General features: G+C 37.2%; 1 protein-coding gene across 1 annotated transcript in view; it reads left to right on the top strand.

Annotated features, from left to right (window-relative positions):
* Positions 1 to 24,252, top strand: part of NUDT14 (nudix hydrolase 14) — a gene marked incomplete at its 5' end in the record, with an annotated part of 61,968 nt that overhangs the window by 28,685 nt on the left and 9,031 nt on the right. The window contains 3 exons of the mRNA XM_082317618.1: positions 529 to 572; positions 15,399 to 15,463; positions 20,316 to 20,553. Of these exons, the coding sequence (XP_082173744.1) occupies positions 529 to 572; positions 15,399 to 15,463; positions 20,316 to 20,553 (347 nt within the window). The remainder of the gene's footprint in view (positions 1 to 528; positions 573 to 15,398; positions 15,464 to 20,315; positions 20,554 to 24,252) is intronic.

Below are 24,252 nucleotides of genomic sequence, written 5' to 3' on the forward strand. Positions count from 1 at the left end.
CTACTGTTTGACAGTATCCTCACCACCACAAGCAGTGCAGAGTAACGGCTGTTGGGCCTTGGAAGGGGTTAGAGGGAAGGATGTCTTGTTCCTGGATCCCAAATGAGCTTAGTTAGGAGGTAGGTGCTGAGCTGTCCTCCTAAGATAAGACCATTTCTGCACATGGAAGAACTTAGATCTATGGGTTATTTTACTGGTTATAACTTAGCTGCTTATAGCTTCCTAGCACCTGAATGATTAGATTGGGCATCCGAAGTTGATACTGTGGCTAACATTGGGCCTGAAGACTACCACAGTCTTAAGTTAGCTGTCAGCATAATATTGTGGATCTAAGATTTTGAACTGTCCTAAGACTATTCTCAGCATCTGTAATACTTACTGTCAACATCCAGAATATGGTCTCATGAATAAAACCAGCTATACCAAGTTTTCAAAGAAATGCCTGTTAAAATTTTGTTAAATTTCATTATAGCTGGTTTTCACTTGGAATTAATTTTACTGATGGAATTTTTTTTTTTTTACCCCCAGAATGGCACTAAGAAGTTCTGGGATTTTATGAGGACGCATGACAGGTAACAGTTGGAATCACGTTATTTCCTTTTCTCTTTATGTTGTTTTTCATATTGTATTCTTTACCATTGGTCAAATCTTGTTAATGTGGAGTCACTTCTTTCTCCTCCAACTTCCTCTTCAAATCTTGCTTCTTATGTAATACTTGCAGATAGTTCTCTACTATTTTAGACAAAATTAGCAGAAATTTTAAAATCTCCTCATAGTTTATTATGTTTTCAGTAAGTTTAGTCTGTGCTTGACTTTTCAAATATTAGAGTTTTGGCACATGATGTCTTGTACATTTTAATGATAACATAGAAGATGGAACTGAAAGTTTGGATTGTATGAAATTTTCTTTTTTGAGTGTGAATATATCACCTGAAGGAAGGACTCTGCCCCCGACATACTTAACCCTGTCGTTATTTGTGCCGTTAAATGGTCTAGTCGCAAGTATGTGACCATACTCCCTCACCTGTGAATACACAATCCCAGAAATTGTCCTAATATAGAGATTGTTAAAAAGCAGTTAAAAGTTATGGTCATACTGTTTGATTTTTTTCACTGGCAATTAAGTGGAATAAGGTAGAGATTCTGTTTTATGTTTGAGTAAATCCTAGTATTATGCCAACTTTCCTATTTTAATCCTCTCCATCGCTGCTATATAAGGATGTTTTAGGCAAAGCCTAATTCAGGTAACTTTACAAATGCCTGAAACCTTTCAGGCCCTCCATTCAGTACACCAAAACCCTCTTCTAAGCACATGGGAAGAAATGGATGGCCAGCAACTTAGTTCTGTGTTTCCAATTGTATTTTTCCTATCAGGGAAGAAAAGCAGTTAACTTCTGATTTCAAAGATCAGTTCACGCAAAATTATAACAAACAGGGCATATATGAAGCAGACCTCGTCTTGGAGTTATTAAATACTAAAATATTCATATGCCTTTTTTTAAAAGTATAAATATTTAATCTAGTCACTGAAAATTCAGGTACTAGAAGATAAAAAGCAAAGGTGACAATGTTTCTCTAGGAAAAGCTTTTCTAAATCTATTAAATGTAAAAAGTATAGCAAAACACTAGTGCCAAAAGAAATTGTGACTTATAACTAGAACCATGTTGAGAGATGTATTATTCTTGTGCATAAAATAAGTAGGTACAATCAATTGCATTCTTTTGGAAATTCTTCTCTGTTGGAACCTTCTAAATCCTTATGGAGAGTCTTTTTGTGAGTAGGTACCTGGGATGGACATAAAGTGATAGCAAGACTTTTTCTCAATATATACATTATGAAGGTAAATGTTCCAGAAAGACTGGGAAAATACTAGATAGATTACAAATGCCTGTACTGCTTGAGAATGAGGAAGAAAAGGGAGTGATATTTCGATACTGAACTTCACACTTGCTTTTGGAATTTGCCTGGAAGACAGTTCTGTCTTTGCACTTTATCTATCCATATGGGCATGTGCCTGGATTTATGATGGCAGATACAAAGGCTGAAATGATAATTGATTGCTGGAAATTTAATATATGCCCGGTACTTTCAGGCAAGTGAATCCAGCCTCAAGTCACAGTGCTGAGAACATGACTTCCAGATGAATAATTTGTATTATTATTTTTTTTAAACTTTAGATTATCGCTCTGTGATAATGTGTGAATATATGCAACTAACTGAGGGGGATAAATATTAAAGGATCAGTTTTCCCTGAGCTTCTTGAGAACAGTATTTCTGAAGGACTTTTGTGGACATTTTTAAAATAGTTGAGAACATAACTGTATAAAAAGGCTATGGCCACATGTCGTGCCAGTCATCTCTGGTCACATAACATTTGTTAGCTTCAGATGTACAACAGCTGCCATCCTAACTTATTAGTGAGTACTGTTGAACTGTAGAATGTCTAACACTCTTTCACAAGTAAATTCAATGCAACTTCTGACACCAAAGGTAGTAATGTGAACTTTCTCTATAGGAAATCCATGGTTTTACATAAATTCTATTTGTAAATATGAAGGCAATTATTATCAGATAGATCAGTCAGGTTCAAAATTCCTTGTAATGCATTGAAGCCCTATATCTTACTGTATTTTAATAAGACAGCTGCAATGCTAGTTATATGGAAAAGTCACGTTGTCTAGTTGCTGAAGAGTATAGAGGACTTTATACTTAGAAGGCTCTTAGAGGTTGATTACTCAAAGGATAAAATCTTGAAGAAGAGGAGGGGTTTCTGGGACACGGGTTCTGTTGGTCAGTATTTCCTAGTGCATATGTCTTCTTCAGGAAGATTGTAGGTGTTTTCCATAATTACAATCCCTTTTCTATAATTCAGACCCCTTTTTCAAAAGTACTCAAAATTTATTTTACTTCTGAAAATGCTGTAAAAATGTTAAATGCTCCAGGTTTTTTAAAAAAGGCTGTTCACCTAAACTGAACATACACATTGGAATGCCAGGTCTGTAAAGTACACGTATGTATATATTGTATATTTACATATAATTGGTATGTATAATGCATCTAATGATACTGAATACACAAAAAAATACTGTGTTAATTATATAAAAACAGACATTGAGCCTAACTCATGTCTTTATCTGTCATCCTCTTTCATCAGCCTAAATAAATGTTTGCTTAAGACTGACTTCCTTGCTGTATGACAGTGACCTGAGAGCTTGTGTGCTGGGTTCCTTTGGGGCCCCAGTATTCTTTCTCATTTCGCATGAGGTCAAGATAAGCCAATATTCAACAGATATTCAGAATATAGACTTTATACAGGAAAATATTTGGCAAGAGAGATGAAGTTATTTTTATATAAATTTATCCTTTCCAACTGTTCAGATGAACAGCTGATTAAATTATACAAAGACAAAAACATGAGGACTGCAGTAGTCATTTCATTTGCCTTAAGTGTGAGTCATCTCCTTTTAAAATCTCGCAATATATTGCAGTAAGACAAGATCATTTAACCATACGCAAGCTGGGGTGACACTAGCACAAGCTGAAATAGCAGATTTTTATTAGGTAGTCCCTTTTTTTTCCCCCCTCTTTTTTTTCATCTTAGATATTGCAGATCTGGGCTTGAGTCTACAGTGCGTGGCTCCTGAGGTTTCTTAAAATCAAAGCTGTTCAGAACTACGGTATCAGTCCTTGAGTGATGTCTGCTTTATTCAGTTTGTAATTTCTGCTGAACATATAATTGTTTGCTCTCAATCCCTCTATGCCAGTTAAAGAAAAAAAAATACTTTTTGCAGAATTCTTACTGGCCACACAATAAACTGTTACCAAGGCAAACCTTCAAAACCTGTGTTGTCAAAAGTCAATTGAGTGTCAGTATAGACAAAAGCAGCAGCATTTCCTACCATATTTATGTTTAATTTGTAACAGAAGGAAGACCCAGGACACAGACTTAGCCACAGAGAGTAGTTAAGTCCTGGAACACTTTGCTCAGACAGGTTGAGGAACCTCCATCCTTGGAGAAATTCAAACCTTGACTGGATGAGAAATCAGACCTAACTTAGTCCTATTTTGAGCAGGTTGGATCAGATGATCTCCAGAAGTCTCTTGCAGCCTGAAGGTTCCTATGATTTTATAAGTAGATTAAATGCTTCATGAATGTTACAGTTCCCATCTGACAACTGTCAAAAATTTGTAAACTTGTCAAGAAATCTGTCAATTTATAAGCCATTTTTCTATTGGAAAATAATGCATTTACTATCATTCTTGTCCTGCGGAGTTACATTTAAGTTAATCTTTCTTTGAAATGTGCAGATGAACATTATGAGAGCTCATTGCAAGGTTTTATTACTTCATTAGAAACAACACTGAAGATGATTACTAAAAATGAATGAAGAAAAATAAAAATCCTTGATTACCGCTTTTCAACTGTAATTATTTAACAAGTTTATTGAGGTGATGCTCATAAGTGTTACGTAGTTCTGGCTTGTTGTGTTAGGCAGTGACACACAGCAAAAGATGCTTTCTGCAGTTATTTTATGCACTGTTTGCTTTTCTAATTAAGTTTACTTTTCCTCTGAGTACTCAGCCGATGTGTTTGCTCATTATTAAACATATCCTTACGAAAATCAAGCGGAGTGCAAGAGGCGAAAATTTAAATGCAAGGTGTATTTCAAGATGCTTCTTAGACTTGGGTCTATCAGAAGTAGTTAGCAATTTGTGGTGGTGTGATTTGCTGGGGGAGGAGTTGTTAATTTTCTTTTAAGGTCTCTGCTTTTAAAAATAACAAACCTGATCAGGAGGACATTTTCCTTCTGCAAACTTATGGTCATTTTCTGTCAGGAAATAGAAGTGTACCAAATATTACAAAGTAATCATTGATGCCTGTAACAAAAAATTATCCTCTAAAACCAGACTCATGTTCCAGTTATATTCTCTCTCATCCTAATTTTGCTATATTTAGTACAGTAAGAGCCTGAAATGTAATACTTAAGTTTTACATTCATCTACTTTGTAAAGCAATAGACCAAGTTCGTTTCAGGTTTCAGCAACTCCCCTTAAACAGATTCAAGGCTTTTAAAAGACATAATTTGGGAGCAGATGAAGGTCAGTGTACAGTCATGTGCTTGCTTTTGTGCTTTGAGTAATAACGTTGGAGAACAGGAACGTAACTGTACCTTTTGCTAGTTGATAAATAGGCGGACAGCTTTCAAATTGCATTGTGAATGGATATAAGGCAAAATTATGGCTACTTCTCTATTTAAAAGTATGAAAAATTCACTGTAAAGTACACTACATTTGACAGAAAAAAAATTTGAGACTGAATTATGTGCAAGATTGTTATGTGACTTCCTCTTAACCCTGAAAATGTCATGTGACAAGGAAAAGGCATTAGGACCAAAAACCTTACAACTCTGCATGTGCATTGTACCCTTGTTATGCTGTGTTTGTAACTACAAAAACATGTCACAGTGGCTCAGTAATAGTTCCTGACTTAAAAATTCTTAATGGAAAAAACTTTTAAGTCTTTTCTTATCTCTCTAAAAGGAGGAGGAAATAATATTCCTGCCTTACAAGATTGGCTCTTTTAAGTAAAGAGATTAATTTATTTCACATTTAAAACAAATTAATTCCTAATTTAATTTAATTGTTCGCTCAGAAAAGAGGCTTTATACTTTATCTATTACAAAGAAAACTGAAAAGTATAGTTTTCCATCAGGAGGGAGTTTGCAGGGTGCAGGAAACCAAGGCAATCTGCACCTTGGCGTGTTGTCTCCTGCACGTACCAACGCTGGGGGTAAACAGAAAGAGGTTCTCCAGGCACTTTAAAAATGAACATAACTCAGAATGGGAAGATGAATATACTCAACCAGTCACTCTGTGCTCTGAAGTTACCTGGCTGAGTGCTGGCATCTGCGCGCTGCTGAAGTCGGGGAGCGCGACCGCGCAGGGGGAGCGAGGAATGCTGCCACCGAACAGCTGCGCCGGGAGCCTGCCACATCCCCGGCCCTGGCCACCAGAGCCGGCCAGGCGATGGGTCGCTCGAGCCATGCAAGTGGCCTGGAGGAGCCGGGGTTGCTATTCTGGCTCCGTGGCTGTAGCAGGCAGCTACGGAGAGAGGGTGGAAGTCATGTGCCCTGACCACATTATAGGAGTGGATTAAATTCCTTCTCCTATTTCATATGCCAGATCATTTGGGCTTTATGGAAACTTCATCCTGTATGTATTTTTCTGGTTTATGTCCTAGTGTATTATAAGACACCATGAAACTTAACTCAGATCCTTCCTTTGTGCAAGAATTATCACAGTAGCTTTAAAATGGGTAAAATACAGCTTTTTAACATCTTTATAGGTACCAAAAAAAAAATCTTTCTTGGGTGGCACATGCCTTTTATGTGCAATGATGTGCTGTTGTGCTGTAAACCTTGTCTGTCTTTGTAACGTCTCCTCCGGGGTGTCAATGGTGTGGAATTTTCATGATTATCTTCAAAGATAGTGCAGCAGATAATGCAGTGTTTAAAATAAACTGGATGTAGTTCAACAAACAACAAAAATGATGAAAAGTTTAGGGAAATAATAGCTGAGAGAAGGTAATGATGGCTGGGCATGTTCATGCAAAGGACAACACAACTGAAGAGAAAAATTACTACTTATCACAAAAATGTAAAGGAATGTTATAAAGCAGGCCAGAATTGTTTTAATTTCATCAGTAATCAATGACAGAACAAGAAATAGTGTCTCATGTAGAAAGTATTTTTTAAATTAAACGCTAAGAAACCATTTTTACCAATAGGCAATAAGACAATCTAGGAAGGCATGTTTTGTAATCACTGTCATTGAAAATGCTCAGGTCTAGACTTGATAACTGTCTATCGAGGGTGCTATCAGGATAATGATATTTTTCCTGCTATTGGAAGGAAAAAAAGCATAGTAGCCTATTAGTTTCTTTCAGCCCAAGTAATTACACTATTTGTTTGTGTATGATATTTGCAAATAAAATGCACTTAATGCTTGTGGTTTTTTATTTTTCGTTTTTGGGGTTTTTTGAAGCGAAGACTTGACAGATCCTCTGCTTATGTGCCAGGAGTTCTGCAGGCGTATTTACTGTTTTTTAAGATGTCTTCTTATGTTGTTACCTTAGGATCCAATCTAAATAAAATCATAGCAACGAGGCAAAAATAAATGTATTTGATGCTGTAAAGTTATCAGCAAAAAAACACAAAATCAAAAGGCAAATTTTCAGATTCGCATTTCACCTTTTTAAATATGTGATATGAAAGCACCATGTTGCATATAAACTCTTCTCTGCTGTGTCACTGAAATAGGGTAAAATGGCGATAAAATCTTTATTGAGGGCATTGCTACATTGGGAAGTTAAATGTTTGCCTAATTTTAAGAACAGAATCCATAAAAATTCTTAAAATTAAGCAGGTACACAGGAGTTTTGGCTGATTAGTCATAAATTTCTAAATACAGGTTTCTGGTAGTCAGGTTAGAGGCATCTTGTTTTTACAACTTTAGGAATTTCATCTTTTAGTATTTACAATACTATGCAAAACTAGTGAGTATTTTTATTCCCTTACAGTCACTAAAATCAAGAAGAGTCTTCCCACTGCTTCCAGGTGGTTTTGAATTAAACCTGTTCTGTCTGAAGAGTGCCGAAGTTTTATGTGGTCTAGAGACAGTAGCATGGTCATGGCCTGCATGTGGGATTGGTAAAAATAACCTTGTGAAAGCTAGGAAATGTTCTATAATCTGAGCGCCTGTGTTTTTAGAACTCTATCTGAAAACATCTCTTGGAAAAGAGGAAACTATTGAAACTATTATCCTCAAAATGGGGAAATTAGGTAAATTGTGAACAACTGACTTTCTTAGTCTATGTTTCTCACTAATGGTGGTGAGACTATGGATTTATACCTGGCAAAAGATTGTGTTATTCACTTCATATTTGGGTTTCAGTAGGTAAAAAACAAGGTTGCAGCTTTGTCCTTTACATTAGGTAGGGCAGAACACTTGAGCTTTTTATTTTGTGAACCGTCCTTGAAACCTGATATTGTTTTAAAACTTTGATTTTTGCCATTTCAGAATGGAGTCATACTTATGCCTTTTAGATTGATTATTTATTGGTCTTATTATGTGATAGCATTCATAAATGGCAATTTCACAAATAATTAGGAATTGAAACAAAAGCCCATCAGGCTCTGACATCTGTTGCACATAATGCCCACAGAGCTTTATTTAATCAAATAAGTTAGAATAGAATCTGAAATTATTTATTAAAATATTTTGTTGAAAGAATCCCATTGAGATGCAATGTGTCATTTCCAAGGGTATCCTGGGATACGGGCCAAGATATGACACTTAAAGAATGTTATTGAGAGCAACGTGCTTTGATGTCTCATTTATTTTGCAGTTGAATTTACTTTCTATTTTTTCTTTGTTATATGAAAACAGGGTTCTGGGAGGATAGTTTATTCCAAATAAGTTGCCCTGCATCATATTCTCTGGTTGGGTACAAATTACTACTTTACAAGTAGATGGAGATTATGTTTTAAAAGTGCGTGTATATGGATTTGTTAGCACTTCTTAATTCATTCTTCCACCAGTCTGATGATGAACCAAACATACGCTTCCTGCTTTATGGTGTCATGAACAACTTCCTACTGCAGCTCAGTTTACTGAACCCAATCTTCCTTTTGATTTTTTTCCAAAGTAATAACTATTTTCTTAAGCATTATGTGTCTCACCACTTTATCCTGGTTTTATTTAGTATTAAATATTTAAGTTGTATTGGAGAAAGCATTCAAATTTCATCAGAATACAGAAGTCTTCTAGAGGTCTCTAATTATCTTTTGCCAAATCCACTTTATCTGTGATTAGTATGAAAGGCTGAATGTTTTTGTCAGGAGCTTATAGCTTTGCTTTTGTAATAGGCTGCATTTTAAGCAGCCAATTGGATTGGTGTTGGCCTTTGAAAATTGTAAAATGCTTTGAAGGAAGACTTAAATGAACCAGTAAAGATTGTGCAAGCACACACATTTAATCTCAGGACTATCTGCATTATAGTTAAAGCTCTGGGAAACTAAAGGAATTGCACTGGAGAATAATCAAAGGGTACAGCTTTATTACATGTCTGCTCTGAAAACGAAGGGACTGTTTTCTCTGGCTTAAAATACTAGGTGCTGCTCTGATAAAAGGAAGAAGACAGCACTTTAGATACCACATTAGAAGTTTTCACGGACATATCCAGCTGTGAAATGGATGGTTAATTTGAATACAGACATAACACAGGGGCTACATGCAATTCATTCTCATGGTCACCAAAAATAATTTTGAAAGAACTTAAGATGAAGAAGGCTCTCCTGAAGGATGAATCCTCCCAAAGAGTTACTTTTGATTGTTAGCTCTCAAACAAGCTTGGGGGTTTTTTGATTATCACTTTAAAATCCAAAGCGCGGTCATTTCTGATTTGAACAAGAAAAGGACACTTGTTCACTAACATGCTTTAATGCTGATCTGAGGTGTTTCTCAAACATGTTTTAAAAAGACTAGATAGAATTATAGTCTTGACTTGGAAAACAATATGAAAGATTAATTTGTCAACACTCTATGAACAAAGAAAGCCAAATTCATATAACTTCAAGAAGAAAAACAAATTTATACTTTAAAGCTAAAATAATGGTAGTACTCCTAAATGATTTATTTATTTTCTACTAACTTTCCTTCTAGTATGATTCAGAAGTCTTGGCATTTTCTCCCTTATGAGCCGTACAGGCAAAAATATTGTATGTGTGTTTTATATTCACATGCTCTCCAGTTGAAATGAATATATCTCTAAATACTTCTGTGGTTGCACACTGCATTTGATTATTTTCTTCTGATTGTATCAAAGGGAATTTTAATACCAAATATCTGTTGAGAGTCAAGGGGACTGATTAAATCAATTACTTGCTTTTATTCATGAATGCCATTTTTGTGTTTCTTTTTTGGAATCTGCCATTCTTTTTTTCATTGTCTTCTTTGAGAATGGTAGCTGAATTACCTCAGGCGCTGACAGTGTTGTGGGGGTTTTGGTGTTTTGTTTTGGTTGGTTTGTTGCTTTTTTTTAAAATCAAATAGCATTACTTCCTAAAGTCTCCACTATGGAGCTGGGCTTATTGTTTGTAAGCAGCACAAACAATATTACAGACTTTCAACTAATTTTGAGATAATTTTTAGCCTTTAAAAGTACTGGAAGTGGCTGAGGTTAATAGCTGGGAAGCCCTGGCTTTCAATGTTAATGTCAGTCTTGGTTTAGGTGCTTTATCTTCCATTATTCAATTCTGATCACAATTTATGTGTGACACACTCATAGCCATGCTAGACACAAGATGATCCTGAATTGCTCTTACAATGATTAAGGAAAGGTCAGTTTCTTTGCCCGTATTACCTCATCAATTACTTAGCATACTATAGTATTAGTACAAGATTATCTTTTAAAATCCTCATCTCCAGCCTTGAGAGTCTTATTTCATTCACAGAAACACAAGAGAATCTTGTCCTTTCTTTGCTATTAATATATTGTGATTTTTTTCAAATTATTTTTTAGTATTGCAAATTCACATTTGTAAAGCATGCATTAAGGTCACATCTAAGAATAATGAATGACTGAATCAATCTTTATTTATTAAAGGATTTTAAAAGTTTGTCTCATGAAAAGCAATTAGTAAGTGTTAGCAGTTGCTTGTGGATTAACTGTAGCCCAGGTCAACAACTGACAAATCATCAAGATAGAAGAGTACCAAACCGATGACTACAAGGTGAAATTACATTTCTACCTAAAATAAAATAATCAAAAATAAAAATAAAAAAAAAAACCTCAGACAAAACAAAAAACCCAAACCACAAAAAAACCTCAAGCGCCCTAACCTCCCCCCCCCCAAAGCCTTCCTTCAAGTACTGGAGCCCTAGAAGTACATGTTCTTGTAGATTTGGCAAAGCTCATTTGCTGATCTTAATTGCTAGGATGTATTTCAAAAGAATTAACTTTCTGTCCATCCATATGTGTCTGCACATTTTAACAGGGTGTCAGTTTTCATCTGTCCCCTACCTCATAACTGCTGTGGACAAATACCGCATTTTTTACATTGCTCCTAGAAACACCACCTTCCTTTCTCAGGTTTGAGTTTGTGAAGTTGTAGTAGTATTTCTGTATAAATGTTTGCTCTACTGGAGTGTCATAAAGGATCAGTTACCATGAGTTCAATAAATACAGAGCTGTACTATGTTGGGGGAAGGAAAAAATTTGGAAATAGTTTTCTAGGCCAGTGGCACACAATGGAGTCATTTTCTAAACTCTTGTAAGGGGTGTTTTCAACTGTAAAGGTTGTGTTCAGGTGGCTATCTTCTCTTTCAATGAGAGTCTTAAAGGTGGAGAAGGAATTAAGGTTCTGGACTCCTGTGTTGCAGATGTCCATGGGTCAGTTGTATGTAATTTCTGCATATTGACTTAGACATTTTAGAGAAGCCAAATATCAATTAGAGAATCCTAATGACTATTTCAGTCAGGGTTTTCTTTGAAGTTTAAATGGTTAAATGCTACATGAGATCCTTGACTGAATAGTTGGAATCCCTTTAAGAAAACATTGTGTTAGATACCAAGACCAGGCACACTTTAACTGCAAACTTGAGTACAGTAAATGCTCAAGTACAGGTTAGCTGGTCTGTGTAGATATGTCTTGCTGTCATTTTTGGTACATCTTTCTTAAAATATTTTAAGGCCACCCTAATTGTTCCGATACTTATAGAAAGAAGAGTATCCTACACTATTGCACAGTAACCTGTTTACATGCATGCTTTCTTTGGGAAAAAGTCTCCTGAAATTGGAGTAGTGATTTATTGTATGTATAAAGTGAGCAGGAGCTACTGCAGGGGGAAGGCAAGGAGGGGCTGGGCTGATAGCTGAGCAGCCCTGTGGTCTTCACCACCCCTGGAAGACACCGTACCAACCTGTGTCATCTCTTAATATGTTGTCTTTCTGTTTGGTTGTAGTTCCTAAAGCATCCACGGACAGATGCAGTGTGAAGGAGCCAAGTATCCTTCATTGGTCTGAGGTGGTCTATGTCTTACAGAAGCAAATTATATCTCCTGAATGACACACAGAGCATGTTTCGAAGAGTTTCAGCCACCTCTTGCCTACCTATACCGCCCACAGGCAGTGGCAGGTACCAAACATGATACGTGCGTGCAGCAGTTGTGCTGCACGCTCGTTGAGTCCTGGGTGCAGGTCTGCGGCTCAGTGGCGTTGCATTTGCATTCACGACCTCTCCTTTTACACCAGCAATTTCTTGTGAGTGTCAGCTGCTGGAGGCATAGCCAGCAAAGATGTACAAGTGTGGAATATGGTAAAAAGTAATAGTCTGCCACCCAAAATGAAAAGATTAGCAGGTCTAAGCTGAGACAGTGCTTCATTTGTGCGGACATGTTATAGCTTGTTTTTAAGGTATGGAGGCAAGTTTTGGATCCATCACGGTCCTTTTACACCTGAGTATTCTTTTCCTTCGTAAAAAATAACAAAAAAGTGGTATTGTGCTCCTGTTTGGGACATTGGCACATGAAGCCTGTTGCTAGGTTAGAACCTTTGATATCCATTTCAGATTAAATTCTTGTGTAGGATTCCTGCTTTTTTAGGAAATTTGGCTGGGCTTTTTTTTTCTCTTCTAATGGTTCTGTGTGATTTTTCTCTGATAACGTACAGCTTGGGCTTTGTTTATCTTCTGTATCTTTTATTTGTGGAGATGTTCCCAAAAGTCATTGTGAATGTTATAATTTTTTATTTTATACGTTTACTCTTTATTGATCACTTTAAAGCTTGTGGATGCATATGTAATATTCTAAAATAGGATTGGTTGTAATACTTCAAGGGGAATTGCCTTGAAACGTCAAATACCCTTGTAATATCCTGTGGTATGATACCACTGAAAGATGTATTTGCAACTCTGCTTTTCAAATTGTCCTTTTTGGTAGCCCGTATCATCTGTAAAAATAGTAATCTTGAAATAATTTTGTAGTGAATTCTTTGTATGATGATTTAAAAATCTAGAAGATAAATACTTTCCTTATCTTATAGGCCAGACCAAACAGCTGAACCCACATATTTGGGTTGTTGCAGCAGTAAGGAAACCCATTGAAAGCAGTGGCTCAGGGGATCCTCCACTTAGATCAATTGAGCAGTCTTGCCCTAACTTTCTATAATACTCAAGTACTGCCCTGAATGCAGCTTCAAATGGGTTTTCAGAAGTTACAGACCTAGTGACCTGTGAAAATATTTCATGTTATATTGTTTCATGTGGAATAAAAAGTACCATTCGTAATGTCACACGCCTCCTAAGAAGGTGTAATTCTGAACTTTCTCCTCCATGAGTCTCCAACTCTGACAAGAAATATTAGAACTTGTGTGTTGTGGTTTGTTAAAAAATGTAAATTTATGTTCAAAATTGTTTGTCAGTCTCTCAGAAAATTAGAAGTAATTAAATAGAAAGTTCTACAGATTTGTGCCATTTCTGTACCCTCTCATCTCAAGATGGTGTGAGAAGCAGACAATTGTAATAACTTGCTGCTACTCCTTTCCAGCTTAATTTGATCTTGTTCCTTAATTCTGACAGATTGTTTTTAATTTTCCCATCTGTTCCATAAAAATCTCAAGTGATTGACTCTTAGGAAAAAATAATGCCTAATAGCTGAGCCATTTTTAATGAGTTGGTATGAGTTATTTAATGAGACGTGCTGAAGAAGGCAAGCCAAGTGAAAGATTGGGCCTGGGGTGGTGGATGTAAAGAAAGGTAAAGGGCAACCGTATGCTTCAGGAAATCTCTTCTCTTTATCCTCAGCTTTAAACTGCTGCTCTCTCCATTTTCAGGCAGTGCATATCCTTAGACCCATGGACAAAAAACAAAGGTTCAGGAGCAGTAATTCCTTTTCCCCTTTTATTTAGTGCAATGTCTACCCTCAGACCATACTGCTATGGGGAGAGGAACAATCGTGCAAAGGGGAAAAAAAAAAAAATCAAAGAATAATACTTAAGTAAACTTAAAAACATTGTAGGCTGTGGTTTAACTTCATCTCTTCTAGCAATCTACACTGTAACTCCCAGTTATTCTGGTGTTAGGTCAGAAAGAACCCCCGTGCCAGTAAACAGAGTGAATGTTCTCCTCCAGGCTCTCCGAAGGCGAAACCCCTTTCCTTTAAAATTGCCTGCAAATGACATCTCCTGGGGCAGGAAGCCATCAATATGCAGTACGGGTCTTTGAGAATAGCAGCCATGAATATAAACGTTAACATCTGGACTTCTCCCTTCTGTTTTGGTTTTAATATATTATTATAATAAACATTAACATTATTTTTAATAATCATCAAATAGCAGTTTCTCTGGCAGCCTGAGACTTCATTATTAAATCAAATGGTGAAAATAAATATACAGCTCTTTTACAAGGAAAGTTGAAAGTTTGACTCAACTCTGCAAATATGCCATTGTTAGCCTAATCTATTGTAGAATTCATAGAATAATGAATTAACTTTCCAATTGCATACAGTGAGGCATAACAAATGAGAGAATGCTACCATGGTAATGAGCAAAATATACACTTGTTTTTGCTGGTTTTAATGGGCTACCAACTAAGGAGAGAGACTTTTGTCTGCATTTTTTTTAACTAATAAAATCTGAGAGTAATTTAACTGAGAAAGAGACCAGGGGACATCAGTACTCCACACTTTTAGAGCATCTCCAAATACTTAGCCTGCCAGGTTTCCCTATGACATGTATTTCAAACAACTAAAGAGGACAGGGGAAAGATTAAAATGTTACTTTTAAACCACTGAGTGTGGTAACAGTTAAAGCTACTTCTGGTTTAAATTTGTACAAAATTGGACTTGGAGGGTGTCTGTTTTAAGGCCCAAGCTCAGCAAGTAGCCACAGATAGGAGATGCTCTGTTCTTATACAGAAGTCTCTGGCTCTGAATGAGACTAGTGCCTAAGAGTTAGACTATCCTAATCTGGGACTGATACAAGAGAAGAAATTTTTTTTTCTTTTTAAGGATTTTTTTTTTATTACTATCTAGTAGCAATGTTCCTAGAGTTGGATTTTTTTTTTTCTGTTGGGGAGAAGGAATTGATTGGTGGCATACATTGCACGGCAGGAGCAAAAGTGACTTAATTTTGGGTAAATTGTCATGGGCTTTGGGAACATGACCCATTATCTGTCCCTCTTGATGGATTTTGGACAAGGATCTTGTTGCATTGTGGCTTTAGTAATAAATCTTCTATGTATTTATGTAGTTAAAATTAAATTCACAAGATGTAAGTTTAATAGTTCTGCATTAATCCTTCATAAAGCATTGATCTTTTGTTTTTTATCTTCCTCCTCAGTGTGTCAATCCTGATCTTTAATACTTCTCGGCAGTGCTTTGTTGTGGTGAAGCAGTTCCGCCCAGGTAATCCTCTTTTTTTAGATTTACTTTTGCTCTCTAGTGAAGCAAGCTTTTAAGGGTTTAGCAGTTAAAAGTTGGTGCATCTGTGGTGATAAAATCTTTGTTCTATATTCTGTTTCTTTGTATGATAGCCCACCCTTTTCAGTTGGTCAGAATATCTAACTAGGGAAATTTCCATTATAGATGAAACGAATGATCAGGGTAGCCTTACATCCTGCGTTTGGGCTAGTCATTGTCCTCTTTCAGGTGAAATTGCAAACAGCTCTACAATGATTGTGCAATAGATTGCTTTTATTTGAAGTTCCTTCTTGACCTATCTAGTATTTAGTAGGCAGCTTCTGTGCAGAAGCACAATATTCCTTTTTTTTTTTCCTTAAATATTCCTTTTTTTTGAATGTGTTATTGTGCGTTCTATACTTTGGAATTTAAAATGAGGGAAATTTAGGACTGTATGCTTTTTCATCAATATGTGGACAGCTTCATTTTACCAGTTATTATTATGAATTTAGGTTAATATGCGGGTTTTTTTCTTGAGTTTTTGTATCAGTTATTTCAATTCAAAGCAATATTTACTTTTTGGAAGTTAAAAATTAAATGCATATTCTCTGCATGTTAATTAAAAAAAAATCACAAGATACTTCACTGTTGCTAGGAGACCATTTCAAGACTGTTCCTGGTAGACTTTATAGGAAACTTTCAAGGGTGGTGTCATGCTGTCCTTTCTTACTGACAGTGATTGACAGGCTCTTCAGTGTTGTGCAGCACTGTTATACTGACAGTGCTTACTTCTCATGAAGCACTATATCGACTATATAAAGAGAAAGTGTTTGTTTATTTGTTTATCAATAATCCAATGATGTCTCTTATTTGCCATCCGAATAAAATGGCTCAGATAGCTATTGCTCTCTTTGAGGCAATCTTAGGCAGAAGCCTTCATATCTATATGTATATATGTGTGTATATATATATACATATGTATATATGTACTGAAGAGTGACATGTTCATTACATCATCCCTATGGAAGTGTCAAATCTGCCTCAAAAGACTGGACTGTTCTTGGAGTTAACCTGTTCCAGAGGTTGGAGCTGCTCAGAAACCTGCCCTTAGGGACAGTCATCAGTCAGACACTCCATAGCAGTTCAGTGATCGCAACCATGCCTTGACATTACTCACATCACTATAATTATATTTCTGTTCCATGGTTATTGTCTGCCTTGGTGCCTGTTCCACAAACAAAAATTACGGCTGAGACTTTTCTCATTGCTAGCTCCTGTCAGGGTCCCACCAGGAAGGCGATAGCTCCTTACTTGTGAGCAAACAGCTGCCGCTCACTCACCAGGCACATCCCCTGCACACGTGCTGGTGGACACATGCCCTTGCCTTTCCTTAGAGCACGGTGTCATAATCAGGTTTTCCCATTGAAGTCCGTGCTGCTTATAAAGGCAGTCATCCCTCCCTGTGTGTACGTTCCTACCGCATTCCCTTTGGCAGCACTAGCCCTTATGTAGCCACAGCAGAGGTCTTATATGGCTGCAAACAGATAATTTTGAGGATTAGACAGTTTATCTGACTGGCCTGGAAGACTTCATGTGGGCTTGAGGGGTGGCAGGAGCACACAAATGAGGTGAGGCAGACAGGACCATATTTTTCAGTGTACTGTGGACTTAGATCGTCCTGAATGAATCATTTAGAAGGAGCAGAGAGGAAGAAAGTTACACATATATCTCAGTAGTTTCCATATTAGTTCCTCACCTATGACTGATTGGCCAAGGTCTTGGGCAATGCTCATTTTGGTAGTCAATTGACCACACGTTTTCAAATATAATAAAATAATATGTTCCTGGGAAAGGCTAGGGTTAGCACCTATGAACACGTGCCCTCTTCTTTTCACTGTAAGTATAATGACCTTTCAATGGATTGTGGTGTTTATGTTTGCTTTGACTTAAGAGAAACAGTATCAAAGACCTGAATCATAAGCCATGGTCTGTTTCAGGAGGTACAAAGCACCAGCGCAATCAAAGAGAAATCAGAAGTTTAAAGAAAAGCTAGTACGTTCCCCAGGCAGCTAAACCCCACTAACCCCTCGGTCCGTACTGTTGTTTCCTTCTCTTTAGAGATAGCAAACAGATCCCTGTGTATGAGCCATCTAATAGGGCTGCTTCGAATAACAGTTATGATCTTATTTGATGAGTTTGGTTAAGCCATCTATCCTTTGTCCCAGCTTTGCAGAAAGGAAGGCAAGTACACCAATTCTACTGGAGTTTCCACTCTGAGACTTCTTACCGCTGAGTGACTCTGGGGTAATTAGTCAAGATGTTTAATGAGGACTAGGTGGTTGGTTGAGTCCTCACTGTGCTGCTGCTCATTGCATGCGTCCATCTGATGATGGAGGAGACTGCCCGGTGATGATGAAGTAGCATAAGCCATCAGAAGACAAGGGAGCAGTCAGACACAGGACTAGTGGGTAGGTGACTGTGCTGGGAGCTGAGTTCTTGCTTCTAGTTTCTGCTCTCCAAACTCTTTGTGCATTTGCAATGAGCTGACAACCTGTGATGAGGAAGAGGAGAGTCACACGTTCCCTCCCAAGAGTGTGCCCTAGCAAATAGGCCACAGACTGCTTTTCCATCTGGTACTTCATCTCCCCTGGTGCATCACTTGTGCAGCCAGTTTTGCACCTTCAGGAGAGGTATGGGGGACACCTCTGTTCCCTGATACTAGCAGGCAGGTTGGTTTGCTGGGCTTTGCTTATCTGAGAGATAGATTGAGTTTGAACCTTTCTGAGCCTGCTGATAATGAATTCATACTGTGATTCCTCGGTGAATGATCTAGTTTTTGGACTCTTACAGAAGTGGCTGGTACCGCTTCTTTTCTTCCTTATCTGCAGAGAAAAGCTGTTAGTGTGCTCTGAGTGTTGGCTTTGCTCTGAGGAAGACTGCTGGATGGAATCCTTTTGGGAATGTAGGGTTTGATCTACGTGGAGCCCAGTTGTGCTGAGGGAGAAGGAGAACGGCAGGTGCCTGCCGGAATGACAGGATGGGTTTCAGGGATTGCGGAGACTTGTAACAGAGAGTTCCTTTAGTCACAGTTTCATATTTCTGTACCCACACTCTTACCTGCATCCTGGTTTGCTGCCCAAGTCCTTTATTGGGATATATTCATTGTTCCTTTTTGTATTTACTGATACAGATAAGTCAATACTGAAAAAGCAATATAGTCTCAGAGTATTTGGCTCATCTCAGAGAGATCCTGGAGGTAGTTGTCATTTATGATAATTGTCATAGTTTTAGAAGTTTTTGGAATAATGACAATAGACAGCCTTCAAGGATCTGGCCTTCAGACTCTGCATGGAATATTTTTTTTGCCACCTTCTTGCTGCATTTTAAAAAGAAAACTGAGCTCTAGTCATGTTTTTCAACTAAGAAATGGAAGCTCCTTTCCTTAAATGTTTGAATCTCAAAGGCCTAGATGTACCTACTGCAAACAGCTTTGAAGGTTTTAAATTCTGGAGAAAGATTAATTTTTGGGCAAACTTCTGCACTTTGTCTTTCTTTTTAGACTGATCTAGACATCTCCCGTTCAGGTGCTGATCTTGCTGTACTACACTTCTGAGGCAAGAAGCGTTCTAGAAAGAGCCTAGGCACAAACTTCTGGGGTATAGACTCTTCCCCAGAGACCAAGTGCTTAAGAAGTCACTGTGGTGCTTTACTTTTATGCGACAATATTTCTTTAGGGACCTAGTTGTATATCACAGTTTTAAGAAATAATGAGCTAAATTCCGTAACGTGAAGAACAAAGAGTTGTCTATTAAACTTGAGTTCTTTTATATAGCAGTTCTGTAAGATTTAGAATGGGAAATAAAAGATAAGCTCATTTGAAAACTGTATTACATGTATATGAAATATGCATGTAAAGTATTTTAATGGAATAAAAATAATGCCAAATTTCAAAATAGTCTTATTCAGGGTGTTTTGTAACACCCTCGTGGTAACCTTTCATGAAAAGCAAAGGTACAGACATGAGGAAATTTCAAAGAAGAAAAGGATTACACCTGTAAGCTAAAGTTACAATGATTGGAATTGTCGGTAGTGATTCCTTGTGTGTTAACATCCAGTCCTGCAGTTCTCACTCAGGCAAAATTTCTGTTGACATCAGTGAGAGGTTTTGCTTAAATAAGGACTAAAATCTGGCATTTGCACTTTCTTTAGCAGTGCATTACAGTGGCAGCTGTTTCTAGATTAATTCAAGAAGTCTTTTTCAGATTCCACACAGGAGTCTGTGCAAGGAACTATATGTTCAAAAGAGGGTTGGTTTTTTTTTTGTGGTTTTTTTTTTTTTTTTTTTTTTCCAAACAAACATACATGCTTTTCATACCCTTTCTAAATAACAGCTGAGTTGACAGGCTGAAAGACTCATCATTGTGCACATGGTACATAATGTGCAACCCAACTTTCCTTGAAGATAACTGCATAGTTTAAATTAAATCCTGATATCCGCATTGCCCAACAAATGGAAGCTGTATGTAGCTTCTGGGACTTAGACTTCTTGGATGAACTAGCTTCCTTTTTTTATTCTTATTTATTTTAAGGTGTGCATGAATTCATTCCAAATGATGTAAGCACAAATAGAGTTTAAAGAATAATTTTACAGAAACCTTTGTTCTCTAAAATTCCAATTTCAGTATGTCATGATTTTAACATATAACACAACTGAATTCCTTGTTACTCTCAAGTACTCTGATGGTTATAAATTTCCAGGCAAAATTTGTGTACCATCGTTTTTTCTATTTAATATGAACAAACAAACATCCCCCACACACTTGTTTCTTTTTCTTTTGTGTTTTGTTTCTTTTTTAAGCTGTTTACATGTGTGAAGTAGAAAGACATCATCCTCAAGTCTTTCAGCATCAGGACAAGGAGAGCTTCTCTCGTCTAGAGGATCCCTTACCTGCTGTGGTAGGAGTGACCTATGAACTCTGTGCTGGCATTGTAGACAAACCAGACCTTTCTTTAGAAGAAATTGCATGTGGGGAGGTCTTAGAAGAGTGTGGCTATCGTGTTTCCGTTACAGACCTAAGGAGGATCACTTCTTACAGGTAAATAGCAGTAAGTTAAAACACTTTGCATTTTGTTGTTTCACAGATTGCTGAAGTGTCTTGAATGTAAATCAATGTTCCCTGTTCCCTCATTTAAGCAGTGTGTTGGAGGAACATCTGAAAGTATATGAAAGGTGTAATTTTCAGCAAGCGAGAGGAGTGTTTAAAGAGACTTAAGGAATTATAAACTCGTAATGGGATTGAATTCCCAGTAATAATGATACTATTGTGATTTATTCCAAAGGCTATTAGAACTGGGAAAAGTTGCATGGAGCTCTTCAGAGCAGTTTGTTACAGCACTAGGCATCAGCCAGTCGTTACTGTGTCAGGCGTTTTCCAACTCTGATTTTTATTATTCTGATAACAATAGAAGCTGCCCAAGATGGACTCTGATTTACCATTAACACAATTTTGCAGAAACATGAGAACTTGTACCATTGGATCGCTTCATAATATTTGGGCTATTAAGCCTTCTTTGAATTGGACAATAATTAATGTTATATATGAACATTTTGCTGATTTGGCTGTGAAAATTTTTACATTTTGTTTTTTGCAGGGTTTTAAATAGTTTTGAAGTAGATTGTAACATTTTAAAACATATGTTAGGAGTAAGAGGAAAACTTAATATGTAAGAGGAAAAATACAAAATGTGAGTTGTTGGAGGGGGAAAAAAAAAAAACCAAAAACCAAAATCCTTCAGGAGGAACTTTGCACACAACTTTAATCCCATTATATCTCCTTCCCAGCTTTCAGTATTGTTATCCAAAATGTATGTGTGTTTGTATTTTATAGAGAAAGCAGCAGGTTTTTTACTTTCTTTATTTTGCTTGATGTCTCCATTGAACTCAGCCCTGTCATTGGTTTTTAATTTGGGAATTGAATACAAATCCACAGCTGTCAATCCTGGCAAATGTTATTTCCTGCTGGATTAACAAGCAGTGCTTCTGTTGAGGGGAGGGGGTGAATCACAGGAGCTGTCTTTTACAACTCCTTGAAACTAGATTAAGGGTTTGTTCTACTGAAAGAAAAAGTGCCTTGCTAGATTTATGAGCAAAAGCTGTCTATAGAATTTCATAGGTTGGATGACACTGACAGGCCAGAGCGTGCAGATATATACATATGTGTATGTATGCATGTGTATACAAACACAAAGTAGGAAAAGTAGAATATAATTTCTGTAGCTGTAGAAGTTTGTAGCTTCAGTGTAGAAGTTTGGCTCAACATTAACGATTTACATCTGGCTAAAACACCCTATGTTTTTTGATTGATAAATATCTTTGTATCTTACAGGTGGTTGTTCTTTCAGTTGCCTTTTTTTTTTCAGTTGCATTGACTTGCAAAGAGAGTATACAATTCGAGTTTTCTCTGTTGAGACCTATGCAAAAGACACTTAGCATGTTAATCCTCCAATCCTGCTTTGTCTGTGTGGGCACAGCTTTCTGCCCATGGAGATCCGTGCTGAAGTCAGAAGGACCTGTATAGTATTTATTTTTTTAGATTTATATGAAAGGTTGAAGCCTTAAAGATGATATTTTACAGTTTCTTTTGTTGGACTTCCTGTGCTCTGTATTAGAATTCTATTCTAAATGTTACGGTCTTCCTATTAGGAGTGTCCTATTCTTCTTCCTTCAGCCAAAGACTGGCATATCTGTCTGATCCTTGAGGATTTGATGCAAAGACAGGAAGTAATGGGTTCCTCTATGGTCTGCTAAGGATGTTTTTTTCCATAAAGGCTACATTACATATAAGAATTTCAGGGCTTTTTCTAAATGGTTTATGCTGTTTCATGCTGTGACTGTCAATACAGAGCATTGACATAGAATCATAGAATCATAGAATCGTCAAGGTTGGAAAAGACCCTTAAGATCATCGAGTCCAACTGTTAACCTATCACTGCCAAGTCCATCTATACCGTGTCCTCGAGCACCACATCTATCTGTTCTTTAAATACCTCCAGGGATGGAGACTCAACCACTTCCCTGGGCAGCCTGTTCCAATGCTTGACCACCCTTTCAGTAAAGAAGTTTTTCCTAATATCTAACCTAAACCTCCCCTGGCGCAGCTTGAGGCTGTTTCCTCTCATCCTATCACTTGTTACTTGGGAGAAGAGACCAACCCCCACCTCACTACAACCTTCTTTCAGGTAGTTGTAGAGAGCAATAAGGTCTCGCCTCAGCCTCCTCTTCTCCAGACTAAACAACCTCAGTTCCCTCAGCCGCTCCTCATAAGACTTGTGCTCTAGACCCTTCACCAACTTCGTTGCCCTCCTCTGGACACGCTCCAGCTCCAACACAAAGTGTTACATTAATGCATATGCATCCCATTAATAATTACAATACATCATGCACTTCTATTGTTATCTGTCATGTCAGTGATCCATGTAATAGTTGCTCTATATTATTTATTGTTCCAGTGCATCAGATCGGAGAGAAGCCTTAGAAAACAGAATTGGAAGGAATTTTGGGAGGATCTCACCTAGACTGCTCCTCTTCCAAAGATCAGGCTTAGCTGGATTTAAATTACTTCTGACAAATGTCCATCTGTGTTTTCTCTAAAATCTGATCATTTCATAGCCTCTCCAAGCATTCTGTCTAACTAGCGGTACCATGAGCAAGTTTTTCCTCGTGTCTTGCCTGAACTTCCCTTTCTTCACTTCAAGCCTGTGACTTACTACCCTGTTCCCAGCGGACGTGAAATACTTCTGCACCTTCCATGTATTTGTTTGAACGTCTCCCCTTTGTTTTATTTTTGCCTATGCAAAACTATCTTAGTTGATTTCAGCTTTCTCTTTAGATCATTTTTTCTAGATGTCTGATCATTCCTTCTGCTGTCCTCTGCCTTCTCTCCATCTGGTCTGCATATTTCTTAAAAACATAGTGCCCAAAGTGGAGCACAGTATTTTAGTGGGGGTTTTACCAGTGTCAGATAGAGTGGAAGCATTATTTCCCTAGTCTCACAGGTTATTTTGTTTATATGCTGTAGTATGATGTTTGCCTTTTTTGCAGTGGCATTATGTTGTTGAGTTGTGGTCCACAATGCCTCCCCTATCTCAAAACTATTTTCTGCAGCAGTACTGCCCTGTCATTCGGCTCCTCTCTGTGCTGTTCGTTATTGCTGCCTAAACACAGAGCCTTGAACTTGCCTTTACTGAATTGCATCCTATTTTTTCAGACCATTTCTCCAAGTTTTTGGGGTGATTTTGAATTCTAATATTCATCTCTAGCTTCTTTTAAATAATCTATCTCAGCTTTGCTACCTGCAGTCTGTATTTCAACATACAAGTCCTAAAACAAAATTCTGAATTATATTGAATGGAGGATGGTCCCCAGTGGCATCCTATTTTTGTATTTTGAAATATTTTGTATTTTGAAATCCTAGTTTGTATTTCCAATTTGACAGTGATATCCATGAGTACCATTTTCATACTAGTTTTGCACCTATTTCACAGTTTATTCGATCTCTAAGTATATCATGGTCTCCTAACTTCTTAATGAAGCTGTCACATTAGATAGTGTTCAAAGCCTTGATAAACTGAAGTTATATTGTTTCTGTTGCTGCTCCTATCCACAAGACCTGTTATCCTATTAGAGCTGATATTTGTTTGACTGCACTTGATACATTCCTGACAAATCTGTTAGTTGTTGTTCCTTTCTTGATGCAAATAAAACCGCATTCAAATATTTAGATAACTATAATTAA

The sequence above is a fragment of the Platalea leucorodia genome, assembly GCF_965183815.1.
Source record: "Platalea leucorodia genome assembly, chromosome: 7".
In the NCBI taxonomy this organism is placed as follows: domain Eukaryota; kingdom Metazoa; phylum Chordata; class Aves; order Pelecaniformes; family Threskiornithidae; genus Platalea; species Platalea leucorodia.